The sequence below is a fragment of the Pyrgilauda ruficollis genome, unplaced genomic scaffold (genome assembly GCF_017590135.1).
Source record: "Pyrgilauda ruficollis isolate IOZ18807 unplaced genomic scaffold, ASM1759013v1 scaffold2, whole genome shotgun sequence".
Lineage (NCBI taxonomy): Eukaryota > Metazoa > Chordata > Aves > Passeriformes > Passeridae > Pyrgilauda > Pyrgilauda ruficollis.
In genome coordinates, this window is record NW_024519206.1 from 1016667 (window position 1) to 1034333 (window position 17667).

The window sequence follows — 17667 nt, forward strand, 5'->3', positions numbered from 1 at the left end:
CACAAACTGGCCACGAGTTCTTCAAAGTCAGGGAGTCACTACACGTCAAAATATGCACTAAAACAGAGATTTCATAAGATAATGATAGTTCACATTACTGCATGACTAAAATTTCAGGAGACAGCTGCCTTTTCAAAATCGCTAGCACAGGTTAAAAACCAACAAACAAACAACAACAACAACAGCAACAACAAAAAACTTACGGATCATGGTACTTTAGGGGAAAAAAATTAAAGTGAGGACTGCTCGTATGCGAAGCAGGGATTAACAGGGCATTTTGTCAGGTTTAGGAGAGTGACCCGTTTGGAGGAACGGGCAGGGAAGAGAGAACGGAACGCAAGGAGAGCACAAGGGTTCCCGCGATCCGAAGGGCCTCGGGGCGTGCTGTGACCCCCAGCGCACCCCTCACAAGCGGCGGGGCTGCCTGCAGAGGTCCGGCTGGGGGAGGCCAGCGGCGCCGTGGGGGGGAAACGCATCTCGGCACCTTCACCTTCTCCTCTCCTCCTCCCTGCGGCGGGGCGGGGAGGGAGCAGGTGAATGCGCCCTTTGTCCGGCCGAGGGCCCAGCAGACCCACGGCCGGGCGCTCTTTGGGCCGGCCGGTGACGGAGGGGAGTCCCCTCCGGGAGGCCGCGCCGTCCCGCCGCCCTCCGCTGCTCGGACGGGGCACGGCACCGCGGCTCGCACCCGCCGGGCGGAGGGCACCAGGATGGGCGCGGAAGGCGGGGCCGGCAGGGGAGGTGGAGGCTGCGGCCGGTCTCCCCCGCCTCTCATCTTCTCAGAGTCCGGCAGGCGCTCCCCTGTTGACTCGAGGCCGCCTTCCCCTCCGAGCGGCGCTGCCGGGCGCTGCCCCCCGCGGACGGAGCCGAGCCGGGGCCGCCGCTGCTGCCGCCCCCCGCGGCGGGACCTGCGGCGGGAAGGAGAGGCCGGGCTGCCGGGCCGAGGTGAGTGAGCCCGGCTCGGACAGGGGCCGGTCGTGCCCGGAGCCGCCGGGAGGTGTCCGCGTGCGCCCGCCCGGCCGGGCTGAGGCGCGTTCGCCGGGCCGGGCCGGGAAGGGAACCCGCGGCGGGCTCGGGCTCCCTGTGGCAGCGTGCCCCGGGCTCGTTCTGGCCGAGGAGGAACGCCGAGCGACGCTCTCCTGCTCCCACCCTCTGGGCTTTCATTCAGTTTTCCACCGAGCTCAGCAGAATTTTTGAAGAGCGGGGAAAGTTAAGAGCTCGCGTGCCGAGTGCCTACAGCGTCCTGCACGGTGCAGCGGGCACTTGGAAAGCGAGACGCTTATGCCCAGCAGTTTCGTTCTGTAATTTTCCGATAGTGCCGAGGGAGAGGTGCAGGCACTATCCCGCACCTCTTCCATCACCTCCTTGTTGTTATCATAGCCTGTTTATTTTGCCCATTTTTTCTTTTTTCGTGGAACCAGCCCTAAAACCCCTTACTCGGGAAAACTTCCCAGTGACTTGCGATGCTGTTTTCCTGGGATAATGTCTGCACAGTGTGGATCCCTGATGGTTCAGCGTTACAGTGAGCATGCTGTCTCGGTATTTATAAATTCAGTACCTCACTCACAGCGCTGGAAACTTGGCTTTCTGCAGCAGGACGCCCTGCACCCTCGTTGACAGCTGCGTCCCAGAGCAGAAGGGATGTGCACTGAGGATGGATGTTAATATAACTGTTTCCTTTCATAGCAGTTCTGAGTTAGATGACTAACTCCGTCTCGTGTCGGACTCCTAATTTTTCTTCAGGTGTATTTCAAAAAGACTTATAGATGACTTAAAAGACGTACAGATGACTTCTTTCTGGCAATTTGTAAAAGGCATTGAGTAGTGAATTGTAGGTGCTCTTCTTTTAGAGTTTTCAAAAGTTATTACCGGAAAATAATTTTGTGTTAACTGATGTCAGAAGCCAAGTGGAATATGATACTATGACACTTGAATTTCCTTACATGCAGTCATATGGCTGAAACCCATAGTTCCCTGGGTGAACACATGCATCCATTTGCACGCACTTTCTTTTTTCTTTTGGTCTTGTTTTCTGCTGCATAAACCTTTAACACTGTATTTAACATTGTATTAAACATTGTATCCCAAAAGAGCCAATAAACCTTTTAGGATTAACCATTTAGGATAATCCTAAACCTTTTAGGATTAGCAGCTAGCATTCTAGCTCATGGGTTGCTTTTGTTCACATCACGGCATCATTTATTACATCCTCGTGAATATAAACATTTAACTGGAACTAATCATGGACTCTTTGTTTCTAAATTTTCTGAATGAAGAGTGATAGGAGCATGAGAACTAGGTGAATCAAGCTTTTCCATACAGAGCTTCCCAAACTAAATTATGCTTTTGGACCTCTAAGACAGTGTGGTAGCCAGAAGGTAGGCCTCAAAAACGGTGACTGCCCTTCATATTATGAGTTCCATAAAAATAGGTGTGGAGTTCACTGTATTTGTTATTAGGTTTTTTACAGGTAAGTTCACCCTACTAAGTTCTATTTGTAAACTATTCTTTGAACAGCTGGAAATTATATACATTGAAACATGTAGAAGTAGAAATTCTAAAATCTGAAGCTTTGTGAAGATACACAATACCCCAAGATTTTTGATAAAATCACCAGGACTAGCCTTAGGAATAGGGGGAAAAAACAGAAGTGTGCCTTCATGAGTCCATGCTTTCTTGTGTGCAGGATGTGTTACAAAGGATAACTTTTTTCCTACACCATTAGCTGGTGTAGGAATGGCTTAACAGCCTGACCTTCAGACAGAACTCTTATTGACCATCCTCTGCAGCACTTGTCTGAAAGGTTATGCTCAAAGGGAGAGCTGACTACCAGGAGGGAAAAATCCAAAGAGAAATACTAAGGAAAAGAGCACTTCCAAAAAGAATACTTCAGCTTCAGGTGCCTGGTGGCCTGGCAGAGAGCAAACCCTCGTAGCAGACAGTAAAAGAGTGTAAGACTCATCCACTGAAGGAACCAGACACAATAAAAGAAGGAAAATTGTCAAAGTCTGATTTCTCCATATAACCTCCCAAAAGATTTATGGATATAAAAGAATAAGTAGTTAGAAAAAACAGTTTAATATCTAGTAATTCAGCTGTTCAGTAGGAAAGTATATGGAAGAGCCACCTAGTAATTTTCTTAAAGGTTGTCACAGAAAGTCGCCCTGTGGTATGGCACTGGGAGCTTCCAGTAGCACGGTGCCAGGGCCTCTCCTCCTGCAGTGTGCAACAGTGTGACACACATCTGGAAAGTCCTTGTTGCAAGGTCCTGGCAGGCCCTGTAGTTATTTTATGCTCTTCAAAATACTCTTTCCTGTTATCCTAGGATTTTCAGAAATATCTCTTTCAGTTTATTAATTCTCTTCCTTTTTTCTTCTTTTTCTGCCATCTGATTTTTTGTCATTTATAATAGCTTAGAGCCATTTCTGCTGCTACTTGTGGTGATGACTACTGCCAAAATACCTGGGAACAGCATGAGCAAAGCTGCTGTTTCTTAACAATCTTGAAGGGAGAATACACCTCTAAAGCCCCAGAGTGACTGTCAGGTAGACCAATCCTAAACCCTAAAACATATTAGGAACCACATCTCCATGGGCTTCTTGCATCAGACAGTCTCATGACTTTAAAACCCATCCAACATTTTGCATGTTTTTTTATGCAAGCTGTTTCAAACTGATTTGTTGTCATTTAAAAACTTGAATTAATGCATTAATTCCGCTGGTGACAGGGATATTAGGCTTCAATATTATTTTTTGTTAGTAATTTTGTTCTGTTGATTTATGCTCTCTTGTTCTCTGCTTTACCCAGAAAATAAGCTGAGCTTTTTCCATTTTCATAGGAGAGACTTTCCTTTCCCTAGTTGACTGTGCCTTTTCCAGCAAATGTGTGGAGGACAAGGAAGAAAACACTTTGAGGGAAAATAGGCCTCAAAGTTCCAGTATGGCATTTCAAAACCTGTTTTACATCCTGTATTTGTTTTGCAGGGAGTTTCCACAATGGAGAAGAGGGAAGGTGGTAATCATGCCATTGATCAGAATGCAGGTCAGAACATCATGCCAAGAAGAAATACAGGAAATCTTAACCACTTGGTAATGTTTCTGTAAAAAAGCAGCTCATATGTCACATAGAATATTGCAATCCTTGATTCACTTTTGTCCAGAGACAGTGTTACAATCACATTGGCATATCATAAATATTTCTGAAATGTTGTCACAGTATTGACATGAAGAGATAAAAAGATAGAGAACATCTCATTCAATTTAATCACAGTCCATGATAAAAAATAAACAAAGCTTGAGGCAGCTAAAAACTACATGAGGGTAGCTGCTAATTGTGTCTTACCAGATGAGCAAAACTCCATAGAAATAATTCGGGATTTTTACACAGGAATATAAAATTTATCTTTGGGGGAATCTTCATGATAGCAACATTGCACTCAGGAAGTTTTCCACATCACAGAAAAAAAGGTCCAGAAAAAAAATCCTTTAATCTTTTCTTGTGCATGGTGTTTGGGCTACATCATTAAGTCCATAGCTGAAATTTGACATTTGAAATCTATAACTTATATAATAAGAAGCTGAAATGATGCTTCACATAATGTAGTCCCTTCCTTGCAGTATAGTTATCTTCCTGAAATGAAAATCTATTTTAAAATCACTGCAGATAATGAAGAATGGGAAATCTACACTACAAGTGCTTTACTTAAATGCTGACTATTCTGTTTGAAATACTATGTTTCCAAGTTACCTTGTCTTTAACAGTGCATATGTTTTGTATATGGTTCCACTGCAGTAAGTTGTAAAAGTCATGATGGCAAATACTGTCATTACAGAAGTTTCTAATCTTCTCTTGAACTCGCTTTGTATTTCCATTCTGTCCCTTCCAGAATGTGGATATGCAGGTTGCCAGTCCATCAGAAGCAGCTGCACTTTTTGATTTACATCAAGCACACCATTTTGGTGAGTTTGAACACTCTTCAGAACAGCACTGCAAGCAGGATCTGTTCCCTAAGTGGCACTTGCCAATGAAGATAGCATCTGTGATCTCATTATTAACATTTATTTACACTTCCATGAGAGATGTCATATATCCTTTTGTAACCAAAAAGGAAAACGTTTTCTATAAAATTCCAATCCTTGTCATAAACAAAGTTTTACCAGTGACTTCAATTACCCTTTTAGCACTAGTGTATTTACCAGGAATATTAGCTGCTAGTTTCCAGCTGTACTTTGGCACCAAGTATAAAAGGTTTCCCCAATGGCTGGATAGATGGATGGTATCAAGGAAACAATTTGGACTTCTCAGTTTCTTCTTCGCTACGCTGCACGCCTGCTATAGCCTGTGCTATCCAATGAGAAGATCTTACAGATACAAGCTGCTGAACTGGGCATTCCAGCAGGTACGATGGGCACACGAACATCAGCCCTTCTGTATTCAGAGAATCCTTGCAAATCTGGATGGGGGAAAGACATTGTCATTGCCTTTGTTTGATTTTCAAGTACATTCACAGAGAGCACTGTTCAGGGATGGAACAGGACCTAGTTGCCAAAGCATGTAATGGAGTCAAAAGTCATCACAGCTGTGCCAATGTATATTGTATATATAAGTCATTTTCTTAATTTGGGATTTTTTTCCATCTGTAAAATGCACAAGATTGTATCTTACAGGAACATTTAAGTCTTTGGCACACTGTTAGTGTAGATTTCTTCTCTGGACCAGAAAAAACTGAGCACTGAACACAACATTTTTAGACACCTTTGCAGCAGTGAAGGAGGGCTGAGCTAAATCACAGTAATCTGTATTTGCACAAACTAAATTTGTGGGTACTGATGGCTCACATTTGGACTAATACACACTACCTTGTTTAAAGATAGGATTTCAGTGATGCTTCTGACTCATGGTCAGTAATTGGCTTGCAAAGCTCTCCAATGTCCTCTGTAACCAGAGAATTCCAAATGGTCACCTATTTCCTTGGGTTCCATAAGTAATGCAGTATTAGGAGTATTCCAATATAAGGTACACACTGCAAATATATGTTTTTATTACCCCTAAAGTCTTTATTATTAAAAACTATTAAAAGCACAATATGATGATGTCAGTAGATTGTTAAGGTTTTTGTAAACAGTCAAAAGACCGGTTGAAAACTCTGAAATCAGCCTTACTGGTAATCTGACTTGAATGGATTACTAGAAATTTCCTTGAGATTTCAGTTTTCAAGATGCAGAAATTATCATATTTGGGGCATATTATGCCATGGTGATCAGTAGCAGGATCAAAGTGGTGTTTTAAGTAGTTGTAAGTAAGAGAAGCTTTGACATCAGTTTATTAAAATCACAAATGTTCCAATTTGTGTTTTTTAAAAATAATAGAGCTAAACAACTACCATGGCAGGATATTTTTATTAAGAAGGCCTGCTGAATTACCTCCCTGAAGGAGAGCTGTTAATATATTTCCTGTTGTTAGTCTCCCTGATATGGTATTTAGCCATAGGTGGGTTTTTTCCTTGTCAAAACCAAGATTATCCTTGCTGTGAAGGCAGTTTAAGAGGCCTCAAAATCAGGTTCTCCTGGGCCAAGACACTGATGAAGTCTAAATGCTTCTCTATAAAAGCTCACCTTTGCTCTGGAGATACTAGTGAAGGCTTTGTCATCAGAAGTAAACAGCAGTTATATTCAAAGACATTCAAACAAACCAAAATACTGTTTTTCTTTGCTTATTTCATTAATATTATGGTGAAAACAGTAAAATTGTATTTAACACAAACAGCCAAGTGTGCCAGTCTGTAATTTTTATGGTGTTCTTTTGGCAGGTCAAACAAAAAAAAGAAAATGCCTGGATTGAACATGATGTTTGGAGAATGGAGATTTATGTGTCTCTAGGAATTCTGGGACTTGCTTTGCTAGCCCTGTTGGCAATAACATCAATTCCATCTGTCAGTCTCTCTTTGACCTGGAGAGAGTTCCACTACATTCAGGTGTGCATGAATATCATTACTGTATGTTGTTAGTCCCATTTGTAGAACTGTGTGTTATCAGTTAAGGCTATTAGGAGTTAGAAATATCAAACACAAAGTCAGTGAAACCAATGGAAAAGTTTGTTCCGTACTCTTTGTTAATTGGTTTGTGAGAAATGTTCTTTCCATTACTCGTTTGTTGGGAGAACAGGCCATTGTGTTCAGAGTATAAAATGGAAACAAAAGACAAGTCCATACCACTTTTTTCTTCTCCTCCTGACTTTGTGACCAGCAGCAGTTGTCCCTTTGAGACCTTTTCTTAGCTCTGGTGCTGAAGTAATTTTCTAGGTATCTTATCTCTCTGGAACATCCCATGTCCTGCTGAATTTGGAGTAGGTGGCATTGAACCAGTCAATGCTGTTCCCATATGACACAGTGTATTCTGAAAGAGACATCTTAGAACAGATGCTAGATAATCAAATCCAGCCAGTCTTGAGTTTGCTACAGCTGTGCTTGTTTCCTTAACCCAGGCATCTGGGTTGCTCTCGATTCTCTTATGTCATATGCAGTAATAATCAGGGTGGTTCTGCTGACATCAGTATGGTCACACCACACTTAAGCAAGTGTTGGATCAGGCCCTCAAACACCAAAATCTGAAAATTCAATAATCTACTAAGGACCTGGAATTTGAAAATTTGGTGTATATTTTAAAAGCAGATCTGAAGTGTATAATCACCAATTACTGATTTGATATTCTGTACACTCTTTGAAGTCTATAATTAGTCTATAAGTAAGATAAGTGTACAGAGAATAGGGAAGAGTCAGGAGGAAGTCTCCAAAAGTATGACTGCTTTCACTATTGAAAGACTATGGTGAAGAAACCCAGATGAGTAATACTTCTGTGTTGGACTTACTTTATAAACAAATAACTTTATTACTTAAAAATCATGTTCTGTAGCAGAACAGCAGTCGGAAGCTGTAGCATTCAGCAGTTGGAAATACAGTGTTTGACTTCACTGATAAGTACAAGATTATTAAGTGACAAAAAACTTAAAATTACTAGTAAATTTTCTTCACTTCTGAATTTTGTAAACAAGCTAAGCCAAATTTAGCACTGTAAGTGAAATGAAAGACTTGAGTTTCCTGTAGTTTTGCCGGGCTTTTGCCATAGTACTAGACTTACTCGAGTTTGTGATTTTAATTTAGCTTAAAATTTTTCCTTGCAAGTATTCAATTAATCCTTTAATATGTCTGGTTTTGAACACATAATGATTTATCACAGAATTAAAGTAATTTAGTATACAAAGGTAAATTCAGGATTGAGCATGTTTCAGGAATAACCTGCAATCTCTTCTGTATTTTAGCTAAGTATCAGAGCAATACATGAAAAATGTTCCTCCTCCATTTTCTTTATGTTGGCATAAAGAAGTCTTGACAGTTGGAGTCTTGACTTATAGTTGTTACCTTTTAGTTTAAAGCCAACGGTTGCTTTTCTTTGACTTGAGCATGTTGGTCAAGGCCCATCCAGATTTCTGTATTTGCTTAACAGAGTACTTTTTTTGCCAAGTTGGGAAAATAAATAGCTTGCTATTTTCTTTCTCTTTTCAGAGCAAGATGGGATATTTAGCCCTGCTGCTATGCACTGTTCATGCACTGGTGTTTGCTTGGAATAAGTGGGTTGATGCTAACCAATTCATCTGGTATACACCCCCTTCATTTATGGTTGCAGTTTTTCTTCCTATTGTAGTTCTGCTTTGTAAATGCATACTGCTCCTCCCATGTTTTAGGAAGAGGATAAGAAAAATCAGAAGTGGTTGGGAAGCTAAGACACATGCCAATCAAACCAGCATAACTTCCAGACTGTAGATCAAATATGGACATTTCCTGTCTATGTATCTAAATATGCTCAAAGCCATGAAATGTTCACTCATGAGCTCTGTTTTCACATTTTCTTTCTTTCAAATGTTTCTTACTCACTTTTTTTTTTTACTGCAGGAGTATGAGATACTTGATGCAATTTTGTTGTTCTCAAAGACAGAAAATGAAAACATCTATTTTACACTTTAATCTATTCAGTGCTTTGGTATTTGATGATTTCTTTCTTCTGATTCATTGCTTTTAAAATCCAAGTGTTTCATTGTCTCAATCCCAGTTCTTTTGTATGCAAAAACAAACATAAATTATTTCTCCAGATGACCACAGAAAGTAAAAAAATTATTACACCACAGAGCCCAGGAATGCTTTCTGCTTCGCACAGCCATGTGTGTACCTTTATTAAATCTCAGAATTATAATGGGACAAAAACCAGAGTATTTATCGTCCCATTGCCTCTTAGCACCCGCAGCCTGTGTTTCACTCTGCAGAGTGGGGACCTTGGCATATGAGCCAGACAGAAACTGTGTATTCCTGCCAGGTCTTGAACGTACACAACTGAGCAAGCAGAATTACAGGGATCTTTACAAGGTAAATATCCTGAGACTTGGGCACAGTCTAAAAAAAGAGTTTTTAGACTCAGATTTCCATCTTGTCCAGGACTAGGTGTGTCTCTGTTTACTTGAAACGATAAAACATTTCCCATTTTTTATTCCATGAACACATTCTTTTGTTTCTGATGCTGGAAATTTTCCATGCTTTTGACCTAAGCCTGCAGCCCTTGACATGTGCTAAACTTTATTTGCACAAATTATTCCAGTGGGATAACTCCATCAGGTAAATGTGTTTTTTTGTTTACTCTAGGGCCAGCACAATTGTGTGACTGGAAGAAAAACATTAAAAATAGACATTTGAATCTTGCCAATGATTTGGTGAGATTTTCATGTTAAATGGTTTCCAAATGCATTTGCTTTTACAGAAATTTTCCTAATAACTTTAATAAGCTCATTAAATCGTACTTTCCTTACATTGCATAGGTCCATGAAAGTTTTAAATGAATTCATTTGTTAGTATCTGTTTTGAAATTATGTTATTCAGTAGTAAATATTTTCACCCAACATCAGGAACATTTCTGCCAGTCTGCCTGCAGAGTTGACTAGGACATGGACTGTTGATGCCACCTATTGCTGCAATCCTCTGAATGAGAACTGTAATTGGTAATGGCTCTGGTATTAAAACAAACAGGAAAACAACATATGCCTAAAAAAATGTAATACATGGTGCTAATAAATCTGTTTTCTCTTTCTGGACTTTTACATGGAGCATAAATAGCAGACAATTAAATAGCTACAGGGATATTACATTTTGTATTTTCCTGGTTGTTACCATTCAGTTATTGCAACTTAAAAGTTGGCCTTTTTTAAATTTGCACATAGTGTAATACTGTGAAAGTAACTGGGGACATGGTGACCTATATAATATAGATTTAAATCTGTGGCATTATGTATGAAACCAGTAATGCATGGCAGAGGCCAAAACCCTACAATACAGGAAGCTGGACTGCAATGTTAATCTAAGAAGTTTCTAACAGAGTAGGAAAAGTATGGTGCTCAATTCATTTGCATTTATATTTCCATGAATGAAATAAATATTTTATAAGTAATAAGCTCTATGCACTTGTTACAGAAGATAGTCCAAGATAGTATAACTTCATTCATTTCAACTAGTTAATATGGTTTGAATTTATAACATAAATTACAAGGGCAAACCAATGTCAAGATCATCACATACTACCCAAACTGACCTTTTGCGCTCATCATTCAACTGGGGACATTAAGCACACTTCAGACTTTTCTCTTTAGCATTGCCCAGAGGCCAACCCAGAAGTGTCTTCTATGACATGAAATTTACATACAGTCTACAAAAGCTATTCCAAAAATCACACATGACATCCAAACATTCAAGCATGCTTTTCCCTACTGATTGTTTCAAGTAGGAGCCAGGTTTTCTATGTCACATCTAGCCATTTCTCTAGAAACTACCACTGAATGCTTATAGCCAGAACTTGAGACTTCGTAGTGAGTCTCTTCTCTGCTTTCTAAGTCTTTAGTAAACTGTATCTTAGTAACTCACTTCCCAGTCTGCAGGCTGCTCAGAGAAGTGGTTGACTCACTATCCCTGAAGGTATTTAAAAGACACGTAGATGTGGTGCTTAGGGACATGTTCTCATGGTAGGCTTGGCAGTGTTAGATTTATGGCTGGACTCAATGTGAATTACTCTGATTTGCTTTTTAGGCATTCAGATACAGCAGTGAGGAAGACCTGTATAGGGCTAAGAAGAAAATGCTATTCACAGTATTTAATTTCTCAGTTTGTGGCAGACATGATTTAGTTCAATACTGATGAATCTAAGTTCATATGTACCTTTTAATTTATGTTTATGTACCTGTTTCAAATTCAGTGTATTAATAGGCCTATATACTGTTATAATACATTAATTGAATGTGTGTGTGCATTTTAGGCACTTATTTGTATAACACTAATTAGTTTTATAAAACTGTGCATCATTAAATGCTTCAATGTATGCTGTATCTGCCATTGTGTCATACACATCCAGTGTAAAAGGGTAAAAAGGCACAGTACACTCTAGAAGAGCTGCTGATATAAAGAGTCAAGGGGAATAATTTTCTCCATGCTAGTGAAGAGCCTGAAGCCTCCAAAGGAATGAAAACAAAGATGTGAAAAGCAAAATGGACACTTTCATAGTGTAATGAAATTGCATTTTTCCTGACAGTACCTTTAACTGTATATTCTAGCATTGAGAGATTTTTGAGAAGGAAGATAAAGCTTTGGAGGGACCCAAGATCCGTGGAAATACTGATCAAAGACCAAGAAAAGTTCAAGAATAGCAAGGGCATTGAGGAAAGGCATGTGTGGGCATACTTTTGTGTAAGAATCCATTGTTCTAGTGACAGTGGATTTAAAATGTGTCTATAAGGCCTGCAAAGTACTTTCTTCTATTGTTACGTGTCTCAAATGTATTTGAGAGACACAGAATTGAAACTCTGGAGATATAAATTATTAAAGGGGCATAAGGAATTTTGTGCCAAATTCATTTGGAGAGGTCCACATATCCAGAATACTCTTCCCAATAAGTGATAGCAACAATCATTGTTCAGGAAGCTAGAGCCAGGGCTGTGTTGGCTATTGTGTAATGCAAATTCCTGTTGACAGCAGCATTTACTGTAAGCAGTCCCTCCCTTTGGCCACTCTTCTCTGTTCTTTCAGTGCTTCAAGTTGTTGAAATTGTGTTCATCAGAGTAGGGCATTGGATCCAGTTGAAAAGTAATGCAGAGAGAAGAATGATTCAGCCAGATCCACTCATGGGTCCGCTTCACCTGACAGCCAGCATCCTACATATGTCAGTAGGAAAGACTCAAAGAGGAATGATGTGAACAGGCAGCTTAACTTAAACCAGCCCTAAATGAAAAGTTCCAAGTGCTCCTAAAATTTAAAACTTAAATTATTTCATCCTATTTAAGTAGCAAGAATATTCCCTTGCTTCACTTTTTTGTCATGTTCTTAGCTTTCCATGAATCAGTGGGCAAAAATGTGCCCTAGAAATTGTCACCAAAACCCGTATAAAACTGACTTACATCTACGTGACTGTGGGCTGTGTGGTTTCATTTGTAGAGATGATGATCTCACATCTCCCCTTTTCTCCTGTATCCAGAATTTCTATACCATCCTTTAACAACACAAAATGTTATGGTAACCATTTTTGAAATTTAAACTAATTTCTTTTAAACTGATTTTCTTTAAATGGCATTAAAGGAATAATTTAAAAAAAATAAAAAGACCAATTTTTGAAAACACTGAAACCACCCCCGAATAATGTAATCTGCTGTTGTTGCTGTAAGTGTCTGGCAATGACTATCATTGCCACTGATGTTTTTTCAGTAATGGCAGGATTTCTTGATCCCATGAGCATATTCTGTTGCTGATGGCAAAATTACTTCTTATTATTTCTTTTATTAAAACAAGTCTCATTAAATTCAGATGCCCCAGAGTTCAATTTTTCCATTATTCTTTGAACTTTTCTGTACATTAAATTTAACACTTGAATGGATGAAGTGAGGCTAATTTATTAAGTAGACATAATAAGTTTTCAGAGATTTTCAGCTGAAAATACATAAAACCAATCCATTAACTAAACTCTTTAAACATAAAAAAGACCACAGCTACTTCCAATAAAGATGATACAAAAGAAGTTTGAGTTGCTTTGTATTTTTTGTTTCTTTTTTATGTATATTTCATCTTCATAGCATGAAAGTACATTGCTGAGGTAAATATGCTATGACTTGGTTAAAGATGTGTAGTTACTGTGGGACTTGTAGAATACTACCATTGCTACCGATAGAAGTATTTGGTCCTTAAATTTCTTTTTTTGGGCTCACTACTAAAAAAGAAGCGAGGCAAATGTGGGGATTTTTTAACTGGATGGTCAAATTTGTAGTTTGCAGTCATGTGCAGTCTTTATATGCAGGCTTACAATTTATTGTTGAATGTACTCTACTGAAAAAGATTTTTCCACATTAATATCTCCATTACTTGGGATGCTGAGAAGTATCTTATTGCTGGACTCAAAGGAATGGCCATATAACCCACCTCTAATTATTTTTCTGCTTTATTTTTTACTGTGACTCATACATAAAACTGAATGGCACTTCTCTCTTGCCTGTACCTGTGCATGTACCAGAATATCTTCTGAACAGTGGATCTCATTCATTCAAAAATATTCTAACAGGAAATCCTTAAAAAGAAAATAAACAAGCTGGAACTGGAAAAAAAAAAAACAAGCCACTTTCAAAGCTCCTCAAGTATCTCTGCAACTTTAGTTTAGAAATCTAACAATTGTTAGATGTCACCCATCATTAAAATCGTAATTTCCCCCTTCTAATTTCCATAGACTTTGTTCATCTTTATTTATTCACATCATTTTTTTCACATCTTTATTTATTCCCTGATAATTAATGACAGACCAAAGTGTATTCTGGGACTGTATGAAGCTGTGCAAAGAGGCATCAACATGGAATCAGAAGGAACAGGACAATTGGCAATCTGTGGAAAAGAGCAAAGGAGACATTGAAAACACTCAGATTTTCTTATGAAAGAGTAAAGGAGCCCAGTGGATGTTAAAGGGTAAAAGTAAGTAGGTGGAGGATACTGAATGAGATCCATGAACTTCATCAAGTTAGGAGAGAATAGAAACCCTGTGGAAACAATTGCCATTTCTCTCTCCCTGACCAGGCTGGCATCCACAAAACCTCTAGTAAGAGAGATGGGTAAAATGGAGGACAACTGAATGACTGGTGGGACAGTCTGAAAACTCTGAAGTGAATCCTTGAAACGGAGGGAATGGGAGGGTTGGTTATCCACATGGAGCTGGCGAATGGAATGAATAAATACAAAGAGCCTGGGTTTGTGTAGAGTTTGACCTGCACAACCTATTAAGTTGAAAACTTTTCTCCAACCCTGAAATACCATTTGAGGCATTTCTGGAGAAATCTGTTCAAAATCTACTGATACAGATGAATACAAGTGAGGTTTTCAGTGGTTCAGTGACATACCGCTTCTGAAGTCTGGGGAAAGAGTCATAGATATTGCTCCACTTTTCATAATGATCTTTATATAAACTGAGTTGTTTTCAAATAACAGCAGACATTGCTGTTTTATTTCCTGGTAAAGCGTACATCATGTGCTAAACAAAGGAAAATTCTTATGTAAAAGACAATGAAACTAAAGCACTCTTAAACATTTCTTATGCAAAATAAGGAACCAACTGAAACCAGATTTAGATGGTGCATTACTCTGTATTCAGAAGATTCCTACAAACTTTAGTTTTAGCCTTGTGCTGATATCACTATTTCAAATATTAAATCATCACCATTTGGTTCTTGCAGAGACAAAATTTCCAGTGAAATAAATGGGACTTTTAGTTACTCAGAGCAAGATTTGTCCCCTAGAGTCACAGAAATACTTCATGTCTTCACTGTCTTGGATTTACCAATAACTTGTTCACCTCCTCCAATGTTTGGGATGGACTCTATCCTGCCAGGTACTTTCCATCAAGGCAGCCTTATCAAGGGAACAGCAATAAAATTTGTTACCATTTTTTATTATCAGCCTGGCCTGAAACATTCCATATCCCAACACAGCAGCTGAGCCATGCAATCTCACAAAGTTTTATTCAGTCCTGTTTAACATCCTTACTCAGTTATTCCTAAGCACCTCTGCCATGATTACAGAGAAGGGGCTTGGTGGCCTTGCCCAGTTGTTTATTCTGTACCACAAACATCATCCATTGCTGGGAGGTGGTTTCAGCAGGAAAAGCTGGGGAGCTGGAGCAGGGAGTGCACCTGGCTTGCCGCAGTGGAGGGGCTGTCACCATTAACCCTGCTGAACTGGTCCCTCTGCCACCCACCAGACTTCCCTTCCTGTTTTCTCCAGACCAAGACCATGGACCTGTGGTGCAGACAGGACAGCTGTGAGGTGCAAATGAGCCAGGGGGCCAAGCAACATGGAGTCAGAGCTATGGGAAGCCTCTGCCATCTTGGGGTTTGTGCCTGGTGGTGAATACTTTTTTTGTGGGTAAAACATCTTCTCTTTTGCATACTTTTGCTATTAATAACAATTGTTGGTTTTATTGTGTGTTTCTTATTTATTGTTTTGCTCTTTTAGTAAATTGCTATTTCAATCCATAGTCTGTGCTTTATTGTCCCTCCCTTACCAAAAGAGGCAGGAGAAAGGGAGTGGCGTATTTGGAGCATAGCTCCCTACTGGTGTCAAAACCAGCACAATGTCCCTGGAAACTCTTCCATATAATTGAGTTCTTACACCTTTCTGACATCAAGGTGCTAAAAACATAAGGGAAAATTGGTGGTGGGGAATGCCAATGGCAAGGAAGAGGAAATGAAGTACCTAGGGTAAGTAGGAATGAGATACACTAGAATGAGGTGAGGATGAGTGAATGAAGCAGGGGGAAACTGTGAACCTACAGAAAGTTTGGGAGATGGAAGTGGGGTATAATTTAAGTATAATTTAATACCCTATTCTATTCTATTCCAACCTTATCCTCCTTGATGCCACCCTTTTCCCACCTCTGATCCCTCCCTAAACATCCCACAGTAAGCCTTGCACATTCTTACAATCTCCCTAAAACAGCCAATAATAATTTTCAGATTTTTTTTTCCTTGCATATCAGGTCCCACATAGCTTTAAAAAACACCTCTTCAGTTCACATTACATTCATGGGAAACAGTTTCTTCGTTTGATGACCCTGGCAGGTTTCACTCCAGTGACAATGATCTGGTCATTCCCCATAGTCTTGTCAGTATGCAATTTGGCTTCATTTTCATTGATCAGCTTGCTGGGCTTTCTTTGCCTGTTACTGCTCCTCTGAGCCTCATTGGATCTTTGTTTTTGCCACAGTTAGGCTTTGATAATTTAACCCAGCAATACAGAGAAGTGTTTCTCGCATGAGCAGAGTGTGGAGCAGCTGCATGAAAGGAAGAGACTAAAAAGGTGGGAGCTCTTCAATGAGATGGGAGAAGGTGGAAGGGGATTAAATAAAGATTTACAAAATATTGAAGACAGTGGGCAAGATAAGCACAGAACTATTTTTAACCAAATATACCTTACCAGGAATAGAAGGGATTCTATAGAAATAGTAGGAAATCAGTTTACAGCTGATTAAGAATGTGCATCTTTTTGCAGAGAACAGATTCTGGACCTTGCTGCCACCGAGGGCTGTGGGGGCAAACGGAATCAGCAGGTTCAAAAGGAGGTTAGACAAACCCAGAAACAACAGACCCTAAAGCAACACCAAAAGGGCTTTGTAGGTATGTACCCTGTGACATCACTAGGGTAAATATGGATTTGGGAGGAGAGTACAAAATACAGTGGCCAAGATTGCATACTCTCCTTAAACAGCATTTTGTTTTGCTGCTCTTGAACATGTATTAGTGGGCTAGATAGGCTATTGGTCTGACCAAGTATGGTTTGTTATGTTCCCTTACATCAAGAGTAAATCTTTCAGACTAATACATTCCTGTAAGTTTCATGGCTGGAAAACAAATATGTTAGGAATGACAACTTAAATTTTAAAGAAAAAGCTATTGCCTTGATAGTGGAAAACTGCTTAACTCTTAGGATCTGTAGCAACTTGTTGATCTCAGTTCATATTTGTGGAATTTACTACATAATTCTTCACAGGACTGGGAACTCAATTAGTATTTAATTGCTCTATAAATATACAGATTTTCCTTTTACAGTGCTAAGTTGTACTGAATTATGGTTTCATTTTTGTTTGTCGGGGAATATTTTACACAGCCAGCATGATCCCATTCATGTTCAGAATCAATTAACTGAAGACCTAATATATGACCAGGTCATGCAATAATGATACTACATTAATATTAATTTTAGTATCAATTAGTCCATTAGTATTAAATATTTTTATGTTTTTCACCACCATAATGATACATAATATGCAGTGTAGTACCTCACCAGTACAGACTGAGGTCTGACATGTTGGAAAGCATCTCTGAGGAGAAGGACCTGGGGGTCCTGGTGGACAACAAGCTGTCCATGAGCCAGCAGTGCCCTTGTGGCCTTGCAGGCCAATGGTATCCTGAGGTGCATTAGGAAGGGAATTGCCAACAGGTCAAGGGAGGTGATCCTGCCCCTCTACTCAGCCCTGGTGAGGCCACATCTGGAGTGCTGTGTCCATTTTGAGATCATCAGTACAAGAGAGACCTGAAGGTCCTGGGGTGGATCCAGCAGAG

General features: G+C 39.8%; 1 protein-coding gene across 1 annotated transcript; it reads left to right on the forward strand.

Moving 5' to 3' along the window:
* The first annotated feature begins 366 nt into the window (after positions 1-366).
* STEAP1 (STEAP family member 1) lies at positions 367-12969 on the forward strand. Its single transcript, XM_041466839.1, has 5 exons — positions 367-942; positions 3981-4085; positions 4883-5395; positions 6806-6970; positions 8558-12969. Exons 1-5 carry the CDS (start codon positions 538-540, stop codon positions 8813-8815), a joined length of 1446 nt encoding a protein of 481 aa, XP_041322773.1. The 5' UTR covers positions 367-537; the 3' UTR covers positions 8816-12969.
* Positions 12970-17667: the final 4698 nt, after the last annotated feature.